A 12,361-nucleotide genomic window follows, 5' to 3' on the forward strand; every position below is an offset into this window, starting at 1 on the left:
ATGCCATGTGAACAGTTATTGCTGATCGACTGCTTTCGCATCGTATGCCACACGCGAAAACGTCTGGAAAGCACACTAACAGTCAGATTCAGCTTGGGTATCGACCATCCCCAAGTGGTGTCCTCCAACATTTCAGGCGTATGACAGCTGGTAAGCGGAAAGCGTACTGTCTTTTTCGAAGTTGGACCGATGTGGCGTCTTAAGATTTGCCAGTCACCCTATATGGAAGACGACGTACAATTTTGCAGAGCAAATGACATTGCCAGAAGAAAGATAGGGAAGAATACAGTTCTCTGCAAGTGTGCAGCCGAGTTGTGCAGTACGTGTAAAGAAGCGTTCTTGGTTTTCGCGTGAATTGGAACATGACAGAAAACCGCGAAATCGGACGTGACACTCCATTTTCTTTCAGAACCACTGTTTCAAAGGATCACGTTGTGTTCTCAGGAAGCGACAGTGCGACGCCTACAGGAAAGGAATGCCCTCCCGGCAAAAAGTGCCCCGGTGGTTCGCCGGCCCCCAGCCCTTGCCAGCCTGTGAGTGAAGAAAATGATACCTACTCCTAAATGGAAAGGCCCGCGCACTCATTCGCGCGCTTGGCGAGGTCCTGAGAAACTCTGCTGCGTCCTCTGAGTGCATTAACGAACTGACTCACTCTTGCAACTCTAATACGGCCGTTTCTTCTAAATCATACGCCTTTTCGTCTCTTCCAGTACAGGCGGATGTATTGGTGTCACGTTTGCTCATTCCGATGAAGAGGAAGATGCGTCTGCTTTTGATGAGCTGTATCTAAACGAATCCACTGGCACTGAAGCGTGTGGTTCCTTAGCTCCTGTTCGTGACTTCATGTCTTGATTGTAGCATACATTGAACTCGCCAAATGCATTAGGCTGATTTAACATCTTTTGAAGTGAAGACGGAATCGGATTCTGAACAGCATCACCCAGCGCTTCCACAGTTCATTTCCTGGTCCGGAGGGGACCTACGTAGGGCACGTCTTCCGGAATGCAGAAATGCGGTAACCGACGAATGTGCCTCAAGCTTTTGATGCCACCAGAGAAGAACGGGCGGCATTACCCATTATTCAAAACCGTGTGCATGGCGGAACACGCCGGTCTCTGTTCATGCGACTTGAGCTCTTCCAGTGTGAGCACATTAGATCAGGAATAAATCGCTACGCTCCGGGTGAACCAGTGGCTGAGCAAACCTTTCCTGATTATCTTGACGTTCGTCCGATTTCTTCAAGAGCGAAGGGCGCCGGGCTCCCGTTTAGCAGTCAGTTCTTCTGAATGGGATATGCTGTTCTCACTTGCACCTTCTCTGGATTTCTTTTCAGGGGACTTACCAGAGTCAACAAGGGCAAAGCACGTGCGTGGAATGCTCAGCTGGGAGTTACTGCGGAGTGGCTGCGACTGGCGAGACGCCTTGTCCGGCCGGCTCCTTTTGCCCCCCCGGCACAAAACACGGCCAGGAAAACTTGTGCCCTCCTGGTAAGTCCCGAAGGGGTTTTCGTTGAACAAACCAGAACCGAAGAATGTGGCATAAAACACACAGGCTTGACAGGACTCGAAATGCTGTCAGGGGCCACACGACTCTAATTTTCTCGAAAGGGAAGCAACTTTGCTCGAACATGGAGCCAGTCAGGCTGAGGCATGAGATTCGATTTGAGTTCAAGACGCGGTCAGAAACTTATTTCTACGCGAGAGTTGCAGACGAGAATTCCTGCGTTTGCTTGTGCAACGTACATTGGTGCTACACACAGGAAAGAGTTCCAGAGTACGGAAACACGCGATACAACAGCATCTTCTCTTGTGTAGGTGCTTCTGCCTCACGTGGAGCTATGCTTGGTTCTGTTTGTCTGCTTTCACTTGAGAAATCGGACAACAGCGACACCCTTACTGGTAATGCTACATCCTTGAAATGCACCTAAAACGCACTACCAGAGAGACCTGCAGATTATGATTTTAGGCCACCGGAGGGGACTTTCCACAACTCGGATAGATGACCCCCCGAAAGTGACATCTCGAGCCTAGGATGACTTTTCTTAAGATCAGCTAACCACTGTTTGGCTGACATATTGCTTGCCCTTTCAACAGTCTTATGCAATTCTCGGTCTCTTCGTGTGCAAGGCAGCTCCATTTGTCATGCTGAATCCTCTATTTGAAACTGCCGTTCGCGTGTGGTCGCTGCAGGCACCTTCAGAGCTAACACAGGCGCCACGTCTCTGTCCGATTGCACACCATGCGGAGAAGGCGATTTTTGCGGGGATTTTGGTCTCACGCAAGCATCAGGCAAATGCAAGGTATGACTCCTGAATTTTCGGTTCTCGACCGTTTTCGTGTTACTTCAAAAGAATTGAACGGATTAAGTTTGAATTTAGAATTGTTTTTAATAATAGACGAGGCAGTGCCAATGATTTTGGTGTCTCAGAGGGACGTAACAGGAGCCCTAATTATAGTTTCGTCTTTTTAGATCGATGCCAAAAAGGCGAATTTCGAGTAGATCCAAAGAACTGAAGCAACGTCTGGGGAGGTCTGCTTATTCCCGAAGGCAGGTTTCCCCTACCACTTCTCTCTCTAACTGGCTCCGCTCTCTGCCTTCACGCGGAAATGCAGCATTTATATGTTGCGCAGTGTTGTAGAAGATAGCCTCGAAAGTTAGCCTTCATGTACAGTCACGGCAACTGATGAACAATGGAACTTGCTTGCCTTTACGTTTGACGCTGGTATCGTTGGATACACAATACCTGTACACAGATTCAGAGGACGCACCTGGGTCGTGCTTGCATGCTCGACCGCAAGCACAGAATTCATAACAGGTGCTTGGCGACTCGTTGTACGCATACGTCTACGAGGCACATGCCAGTAGAGGCAACGCCACGCGTTCGTACACTGTGATTTCTGCCCCTAGAACAAAACGCATTCACCCCGTGCAGCACTGTCTTTGGACTAGTTCCATAGAAAAACAGCATTTGGACTTCTCTGTGGGAGACTGGATGAAAGAGCTCCTGACTGAAGCTTTTCTTTACCTGAGAAGCGAACTGATAATTCATGTACAGAAGGTGTAGGTGCTCTCTCATCTGGCAGACATGCAGTCGTTCGTTCCAGTAACTGTTTCCACATCTTTAAACAGCGAAGCTGCTATTCTTAGACTCCACCAAATGTGCAAGCACCACTAGACGATAGTGAGATTCTGCGCAAGTGTGTCTGATGCGGCTTGTGGCTCAGGCAGGGTTCTACTGCAAACAGTACAATATAGTTAGCCAACCACTAACCAGCGGTAAGGCGACACTAAACCACCGCAGTGTCGAACGACTTTTGACTGTGTTGGAAGCATTGAACAGACATCTGCTGTAGCCACTTCACCCGCTGAGGCGGGAATCGCGTCCAGAGGTGTAGTCCTGACCAGTTCGTTTGCCGAAATTCTTATCGGATGCCTGTGATCTGCAATAACCTTTCTTCCTGATCCATGACAGAAACCCTTCAGCACACAGGGCACGAAGCGATATGTAGGGATTCCAGACAGATTCCCCTTGCGTTCCACTTTTTCTTTCCTGCCCTTCGTTTCGCCAGACTGCTACTTTGCAGCTCCTGTCAGGGGGGGCCAGACGACAACCTGTCACAACACGATTCCCGCGGGGTTCACAAGCAAGGTGGACGCATTTGAGGCGTGCTCTGCTTCTGAAGACTGTGAAGGGGTCGTGAAAACAGTCGACGGAAGATTCCACCTACGGTGGGAGCAGACCACAAACCACAGCTGCTGCGATCTCAGATACGGACACGATTAGGCGGACCCTCTCCAGACTCAGATAGATAAGATACACATTTAATTACAGCAGAGGGACGGAGTGTCATCGAGTTGAACTCACGTTTGATGTGTCTGTTATGCAGCGTCTGTAGTCCTATTTCACGCAGTTGTTGACATCGGAACTCTGGGTTGGTATGTCTAAGGGATCGACTGCAGCCACGACTACAACGCTGCGCTTACATTTTCAGCTTTGGGGTTCTTGCTGTGTGTCGTTTACCAGATGCGGCGTATACACAGCTGCGGGAGAGTATCGAGATACCATCTTTTACTGGCGCATTTGTTGGGAGGGAGGACGGTGTGGCCCTGGAGAGCTCTGCGCTGCAGGTGCATCCGAGCCTGTGGCTTGTCCAGTGGGGCATTATTGCCAAGCGACAGCAGCCAGCCAAGAGCAGGGACCTTGCCCTGCGGGGTATCTCTGCCCTGACGGTAAACCGGACCTACGAAGGGTCTCTATCTTCGTTGCGAGGCTGGAGCCGTTCGTATATCTGGGCACGGACACCAGCGTTCGTTTCTTTCTCTGAACTTAGATTCTACCGCATGCCGATAAATTGCAGCCTCCCTGCTTCTCCATATCTCTTTGCCTCACAGAGGCGTTGCGTCTTCCTGCCACAACCAACTCACCAAACGTACTTGTTGGCAAGACTGTAGGTCTCAAAAAGAAAACAGTGTGAATCCAATGTAGGAATGAACGCCACACATTCCCTTGTCTGCCGTCGTCCAGACGAAAGTGGTGTTCCGCAATCCGGGGCCAGCCTAATAGGCGCACGAGGAAGGTGCAACGCGATTTGGATTTACACAGTGCATCCTGAGTTCCGAATGCTGAGACAAGGTGGCGCCATTGAGAAGTCCAATACGGTTCTTCTGCAAGGCGGTATAACTATCTCGTCGTTCTGTCGAAACCTTTGTACTCATTACGTTTCTTTCCAGGGTCTCTGAACACCATGGAAGCGGCAAGTCTCTGCCCGAAGGGCCACTTCTGCGTTAACGGGATAGCGGAAGCATGCCCAGAAGGAAAGTACTTGCCAGCAAGGTAGGGGTCAGTGTCCTGCCCAGATCACCAGAGGGTCTCTCACTGGGTTGTCGTCTGCTTGTGCATACGCACCTAGTTTTCTCTGTTCTTTGCCACTGCGCCAGCTGTGGCCTCATGATAAATTCCAACTCGTGCATCTCTAACCATCCGCGCCTCTGCTGTGCTACCGACTTCGGCATCACCCGAACACTTAGACAAACATGTTCGTCTCCAGAATCTATCGCTTGGACATTCAATGGTCGAACAAAGAACGTTTCAGGGAGACATGTTAGCGACGGAAGATTGTAGTCCCGCATTCTGGAGTCCCAGATATATATATATATATATAAGACAGGTCTTCACGTGCGCAGGGATTGAACTCACGGGATCAGTGGGACAGATGTTAGGATTTCGTCCTCAAAAAGAGGACTCTTGTTACCATAAGCTTCCTGAACAGGTGCAAAAGAGAGATACATGTTTCCTTCCTCGTAGGCTCCCGTGTTATGTGGACAACAAAACACAATTTTCAAACAATTTCTGCGTTCTGTTGGCGCTGTTTTACGCTGCATCCCTGCATTACACCTTAGAGGCGGGAGATCGGAGAAAGAATGCCTAGACTGCCCAGCCGGTTTCTATTGCAGTGGGACAGGCAAAGAGGAACCGACAGGAACCTGTGATCCAGGCAAGTACACCGCTGTTCAGAGAGGCACGGAATGCGGAGGGAACACTTGTGAGTGCGGAAATGGAGTCCGGACTATATCAGCGAGAGTGCGTAGCCTTGATAGAGAATACGTAACAGCCAAGGAAACCGAGACTATGCCAGGTGCGCGTGAGGAGAGCTCAATCGCTTCATCTACAACGAGACCGTCCAGCGAACAATCAGACTAAATGTATGTAGAAAACCAATTAGACAAGACATATACTTGTTTCCTCTTCTAAAAAATAATGTCTTACACTCACGGTTCCCGTGCGCGTCTCCGCACAAGAAACGTTTCGCCTGAGCACTTCCCGTTCTTCGTATGCAGTTGAGTTCCTGCCTTTTGGAGAGAGAAGGTCTGTTTGTGTCCGGAGTCATTTCTCCCCCACGTCAACACTGAATGGTTGCGGCATCGCAGGGGCACTCCTACCCTTCACTACTGAACACTTTCTCCGATGTATGTTTCAAACATGTCTGTTTCAAACAGGTTACTTTTGTGCGAAGGGAGCAAACTCCGCTCAACACGCTGCATGCCCTGGAGGCCACTACTGCCCTCGGGGAGCAGTGGAAGCTATTCCCTGCCCAGCTGGTACTGTGCAGCCTGATTCAGGGCAGGAGTCCTGTCTTCCATGCAGCACAGGTACGACGTAGAGGAGGGTCGACAGGTGTGCTGAGAAGCGCAAACGCTAGACAAGGAGATTATACGTGGAGGAAACATCTATTAGCAGCCCAGGACACACCACAGGTCACAAGAGCTTGCACGTGGCTGTGCGACGTTACAGTCTCGTGGGTGCCTGATGTGTGTCTCTTGTTCGTTCTGTCGCTACACATGTGTACTAGATGCTTATATATATACATACATGCGAGGCGGGCAGGTGTGGAGGTGAACAATCGAACAGATATATGGGGACCCATAGCTGATCGCATGCACATCTATTCCCACGGGTTGGCTTGGGGAAATGTCTGCATGTACGCGGCTTCCCACGTGTTGGATGCCTGGGATGCGTTATTGTTTACAGCCACTGTGGAGCTGTATCACCAACAACAAATATATTTTGAACCCACTGCATTAAGCGTCAGCTTTTTATTGCCGTTTTGTTTAGCCCCAGATAAGACGCTTGTCACGGAGGTTGTTTTCTTAGTCGGCGTGAGATCCGAACAAGCATCTGGCCAAACTGATGTCAACTTCTTCTCCATATTGTGCGTGCCTCCAGGCAACTACTGTGAATTTGGCGCCATGGAAGGAAAACCTTGTCCGGCAGGGTATTACTGCCCGTCTGCGTCCGGAACGGGTACATCTTTCCCTTGTCCAATTGGAACTTTTTCAGCTCAGGAAGGGGTTACCAGTGCAGACACCTGTACCAAGTGCTTGGCCGGCCATTTCTGCGATGTTCCAGGCCTAACAAAGCCTGTCGGAAAATGCCTTCCAGGTATGACAGCAGCTTTTAACCAGCGTTTGACATCTGTTTCAATAAATGTCTTCTGCATGGATGGTGGAAGTGATTCCAACAATAAAAAACTGTCTCACCTTTGATACCTTTTTAAACGCGTAAGATCACTAGCATGGCACGGCCTTACGCATGCTCCTGTCACTAATCATCCATGGCAACTCTGATTCATGGCTGTTGTGTGCGTTTTTCAACTATGTATCCCCTGTACATATTTGAAGTTGTATGCGGACCTGAAAGCAATAAGGTAATCCTAGGAGAGGCTTCCGGAGATAGCGAAGCTCCTTCAAGACCTTTGTTTATAATTTCTACGGGGGTATTGCTTTCCTGTGAAAGTCACAGGGCTGAGTCAACCTATGCTATTCTCATACCCTGCCAGACTGGTATCGCCTGTGTAGCGGCTGCATTCGCCGACATTCGATTCTACTCCTTTCGTCCTTCAGGGTATTACTGCCCTGTAGGGACGGGTCTCCGATATCCCAAGACATTTTGTCCCCCTGGGTCCTATTGCCCGAGAGGGTCTTCCCAACCCACCGATTGCCCAGCAAACTACTACTGTGACACTTCCCGACTGTCGGAGCCCACGGCCGCATGTTCACCGGGGTTCATTTGCGGCGCCCGATCTACTACGCCGACTCCAACGCAAGCGATCAGCGGCAGTGCCTGCTCCGAGAATCTACAAGGCTACAAGTGTCCAGCAGGTTACTACTGTCCACCAGGTACTGTTGGAGGACGTTTTTGCACGGAACCAAGGAAGGCGGGCTAGATAAAGATACAATTTTATCTCTGAGTGGCAGCGGTTTTTAACAGCTAGCACCTGTGTTCCCCATATCCGAAGTGTTTTTCGGCACGTGGTTCATTTAGGGTTGCGATACACTCCTAGTTGTAACCATCACACTCTGAAAAAGTCTCTTGTTCCCACACCCTATGGGCGTACATGTTTTTGGACTGTGTTTGCTGAGACTCAGTGCAACCGCTGGTGGCGTGCATGGGCCAACGGTGACAGACGCAAATATCTTCGATACTTACACGACTTTATAGTGACAGCGAAGTGCCACGCTGCGCACACCTTGAAGCCTGACTGTTGTAACAGTGTGCATGTCAAGTTACAGTCGCTGACTTCAGACGCGGTGTCACACCACAAGTGCTTATGCTCCGACTCATTCTCGCCACGCCACGGAATCTCGTTTGTTACCTAGCCAGACGAGTTGGGATTTTGCTGCTCTGCTCTTCTGTTCTTGCCTTCTGCTCCTGTGCCCCTGCATCCTTATTTCAGTCTTGACTCGCCTCGTGGCGGGTGTCGGTTACCCCGGCAAATCGGCAGAAGGAGTAGATGCGAGCAAGGCCTTCTTAAATGGTCCCCAAGATGCTGTACGTACCAGCAACGGCGACATCTTCATTGCTGACACAGGGAACCAACGAGTTGCACGACTCGATGCCGTCACGGGTGAGTCTTCTAAAGTGGAATACAAGCGTGCATTATAGGACAGGGATGCAAGTGAAGTATAGACTGAGGACAACCCAGAAGGGCCTTTGCTCTTGTCAGAGAAAGGGATGTTCAGTTCACTTCGAAGGGTAAAGAGCAGGATGAACCCCAAAATGACACGCATGCAAGAAGGTCGGACTGGCAGTCGAGCAAGCATGTGTGCGGCGTAAATGTGATCACGGGGTTTGACTACATTGGAAGACATTCCACATAGCCGCTCCTACTTTCCAGTTGAACAGCATGGACAGGTCTCGTCCGACACTGCCACGCATGCTTGCGTTTCCCAGAAGAATGTTCCAATGCGCGCTGTCGACTGAGTTGATAGCCGAGTGGGACTTCTTGTGTGTACGAGGACCTGGATGTTGGTGGAAGGAGGTCCTATTCACTACGCAGGCCTGGAGACCTCGGATCAGAAGAGGGTGGCAGCGATGTCTTATGGTTTGTGTCGCCATTTCCTTCTCAGGGGAAGTAACAACCTACATAGGCCAGGGATTGCGTCAAGGAGATTCGAGCTGGATTCTAACTGCTAAACCAACAAGACTTGCACTGTCGCCCAACCAAGAAACGTTGTACATATTATATTCCGGTAAGAGAGCCCTACTGCTGGGATCCCAAAAACGCTTGACTCGGCCGGGACGCTTCTCTTGAGATATTTCCAGCGACAGCGTGCGAGACTGATGGAACCAAATTAGTTCGAACAACTACGATCGTGGTCTGGCGAACGGAAACACTAGCCACGCCCCGGCAGGCGGAAACTGGTTACTTCATCTCCAACTCTTCGAATGCTTGTGAAGTTGTCTATTTGCCCTTCCAGAAGCTAAAGACCGGCATGCTTCGTAGAACATTTATGGTTTTCCTTGGCTCTTTGTCCAGCAGAAGCTGCCTCGTTCACTGTAGGTGCGGTGGCCTACAGAAGGAAGGCCTGGCCTGTCCCTCTGCACAACCAGAGCAACTCGTGACCCCATTTGGCACTGCAAAAGCCCCGGACTAGTGCTGTCATGGTCTCTTCCACTTGCGCTACTCTGCACAAGACGTAGCTACTGATTCTCTCACAGATGTCGCTTCCATCATTCTTACACTTGGCACACCTGCTTCCGCTGCATATCCCAGAAGCGCTCCTGATGTGTTTGTGTATGGGTAGATGTTGCAAGGGTGGTCCAACATACGCTCTCGAACGCCAAGACGACGGAGGTCGTAGACGCTAGGGGCTGCAGTTCCCCTCAGGGGTTTGCTGTGGATCCTACTGGGTCTGCCTTATACGTTGCTGACACGGGGAATAATCGGATCAGGAAAGTCCCGGTGGCCCCGCCAAGCAGAGCAACAGATCTCTTCGGTCAGGCCCAGACAGGTGAGGTTGGGAGCAGGGAAGTACGCAGAAAGTGAGAGGCCTCGACAAGGTGGGGTTTCCTGTATCTCTCTTTTATTCACATACTTATGTTTCTGTGAGCGAATACACCCGTTTGTGCAAGACTGCGCACACGCACATACGTAGGACCTGCGTTACTGGCCAGTGATATACTTCAAGGACGAGAAAAGAGCGTCAGGCTGGTTGTCGAGCTCGCGAACGCAAACACTGAATGGCAGTCACTTCACACGAATTCGGACATTTGACTACAGCGGTCACGGCGAATCAACAACGACAAGGAATTCGAGACGTGACAGTGATTTACATCCAGCCACATGTATAATATGAGAAGTTACAAATGAATTACAAATAAATGCGCCTTCGGTATTCACCAGCGCGTTTTGTTTCATATTTTTATGCCCCCGTAGCGTGGTGTTGTAGGCGAACTGTGGGAGATACACACTGTGGAGCCAAGGTACCGGAAGTTAGACAACGGGGAAGCATAGTCCAACAGACACGCCGCGGCATACATGAGAAGGAAGTGAAAAGCTCTGGACTCGCAAACTTCTCAGTCACTCCAACCAGTCGTCCACAAAGGACATTCGTCTGTCCCTTGTGTGGACACACCAGACACCGCCGACAACCCACCCGATCAGGGGCCGAAGCTGGACAGGCCTTCAGCCGTCTGGGTTAGTTCGAATGGCGTCGTTTATATCGCAGACGCAGGAAACGGAAGGGTAAGTGCCACAAGCGTTCGGACTGCGAGGGGTTCTCCGGCTCTAAACGACTGGGGTCTAGGCAACGATCTGCAACGGAATGCAGCAAATGCGCAATAGTCCCAGTGTGCGCTTCGGCTTTCTTTTTTCGACAGCTCCAATCTAATGTTGCAGCACATTGCCAGCAGACGCGAATGAGCCACATCCTTGCGAGCGAAACAGACCTATATAAACATGTTTTCTTAGAGACTTGAAAGACCTCCGTGGCCGTGTGTGTCACCGAAAACAGGCAGAGTGTGCCAAGGAGAGGCACATACCATTTGAACTTTTTGGTTCGCTTCCGATTTCTTAATGCTGACAGCACGGGGGCCCCTGATGCAGTTCACATACAGCTTCGCTTTCGTTCTTCCCTTGTCATCGCTAATCCCACGAGCAACGCGCCCTTGGAGCTAACACCGGTTCTCCTTAACCTCATCGACCTGTCTATCTATATTCGGTCTTCGGAGTTTCTGAAATTCGCTGTAAACCTCAGATTCGAAGGTTTCAGCAAGCTGCCGGACCGCAGAGTGGTGCACAGCTGACGACAATCGTTGGAGGGCCCGTGGCGGGCGTCAAACTGGAATCTCCTGTTGCCGTCACAGGCTTTGAAGCTGGTGGAGTAAGTTGCGCTTCGCTATCCTGTGTACGCGGATGCGCTCCTACGTCTAAGCCCTTTTTCTTGCTCCTCCCCATCTGGGCAAATACTTTGCGTTGAAGCTGGGATACACAGCAAGGAATGCAGCAAAGCACAACGGAGACCTATGCTGTGAGCATCCGAGGCAAAGTCCGCATGTTTGACTACCCTTGCCATTACCGCATTTGTGCGAATGCCTCCAGAAAGTGTTCCTCGTCGCCTACGACGCTGGCGTTCAAATGTGAGTCGATGGTCGCACAGGCACACATACTGGTGTGTTGCATTGCAGCAGAGAGACTGTATACGTGTAAACTGACTCCCTGTAAATTTGCCTGCTTACTTCAGTCTGAAGACAACCGCCCGCTTTTCGTGTCTCCAGTATCTGAACATCGCCAGTAACAGCGACGGTGAAATAGCGAGTTTCTCCGAGTTTCGTAATCAACTGTTTATCTTCCTCTCTCAGAGTTTCTATAAACTTCCCAGATAAACATGGGCTTTAGGGCTCCTGACATCCACTCGCGGTCTTCAGCATGGGTGCCGTTTCGTGGCTGCTTACAAGAATTCGAGTTCCTTCACTGCTGTATCTTTGTAACTGCACTTGGCCCTACACCCGTTTTCGAATTCGTCATACCCTGTTTCTTGAAGAAGTCGGGTATTCCTAAAGTGCACTCCGAAAACTTTTCCTTCGCTCCGGCGTTCCAGGGTCTTGAAGATTGACACTTCCGAGTCCACGCCAACGAAGGTGGATTTGTTTGACGCCTCGCGTGCTGGAAATGGTCACGTTGACTCCCAAATCCAATCACGATTCGGCAGCGTGCAAATGGAAACACCCGTACGCAAGTTGGTAGTGTCGAACCGTCAACTGCATGTTCATCTGTGTCTGCTCAAACCTGTTCCCCAGCAGTAACAACCCAACTGAAGTCAACGCTAATAGGGTCACTGTCTAACTGTTTTGGCATTTGTCAGTCTCTATATGAATGTACATAGCTGTATAAAATCAGTTTTTTTGTCTCTCCATCTGTCTGTCTACGGATCCTTTCACTGGTCTGTGTTCTCGATTCAAACCGCGACACGCTCGAGGTATCCATCTGATCATTCAGTATGTCACTTCGTCTTTGCTTTCGTCGGATTCACATTCGTATCCTATTCATCCCGTGAGCTCTGTAGGTCACGTGTCCATCCA

The 12,361-nt window shown here is 50.3% G+C and overlaps 1 protein-coding gene across 1 annotated transcript in view; it reads left to right on the forward strand.

Moving 5' to 3' along the window:
- The window catches only part of TGME49_207865 (GCC2 and GCC3 domain-containing protein), a gene marked incomplete at both ends in the record, with an annotated part of 36,948 nt that overhangs the window by 23,777 nt on the left and 810 nt on the right, over positions 1–12,361 (forward strand). Inside the window, 18 exons of the mRNA XM_018779398.1 lie at positions 445–533; positions 1,334–1,487; positions 2,190–2,299; positions 3,225–3,276; positions 3,570–3,729; positions 4,025–4,230; positions 4,732–4,834; positions 5,401–5,495; positions 5,998–6,150; positions 6,725–6,940; positions 7,402–7,677; positions 8,235–8,405; positions 8,908–9,030; positions 9,586–9,792; positions 10,420–10,526; positions 11,038–11,163; positions 11,382–11,419; positions 11,881–12,010. Coding sequence (XP_018638507.1) covers positions 445–533; positions 1,334–1,487; positions 2,190–2,299; positions 3,225–3,276; positions 3,570–3,729; positions 4,025–4,230; positions 4,732–4,834; positions 5,401–5,495; positions 5,998–6,150; positions 6,725–6,940; positions 7,402–7,677; positions 8,235–8,405; positions 8,908–9,030; positions 9,586–9,792; positions 10,420–10,526; positions 11,038–11,163; positions 11,382–11,419; positions 11,881–12,010 — 2,516 coding nt within the window. The remainder of the gene's footprint in view (positions 1–444; positions 534–1,333; positions 1,488–2,189; positions 2,300–3,224; positions 3,277–3,569; positions 3,730–4,024; positions 4,231–4,731; positions 4,835–5,400; positions 5,496–5,997; positions 6,151–6,724; positions 6,941–7,401; positions 7,678–8,234; positions 8,406–8,907; positions 9,031–9,585; positions 9,793–10,419; positions 10,527–11,037; positions 11,164–11,381; positions 11,420–11,880; positions 12,011–12,361) is intronic.

Source organism: Toxoplasma gondii, chromosome Ib (assembly GCF_000006565.2).
Source record: "Toxoplasma gondii ME49 chromosome Ib, whole genome shotgun sequence".
Taxonomy (NCBI): Eukaryota; Apicomplexa; class Conoidasida; order Eucoccidiorida; family Sarcocystidae; genus Toxoplasma; species Toxoplasma gondii.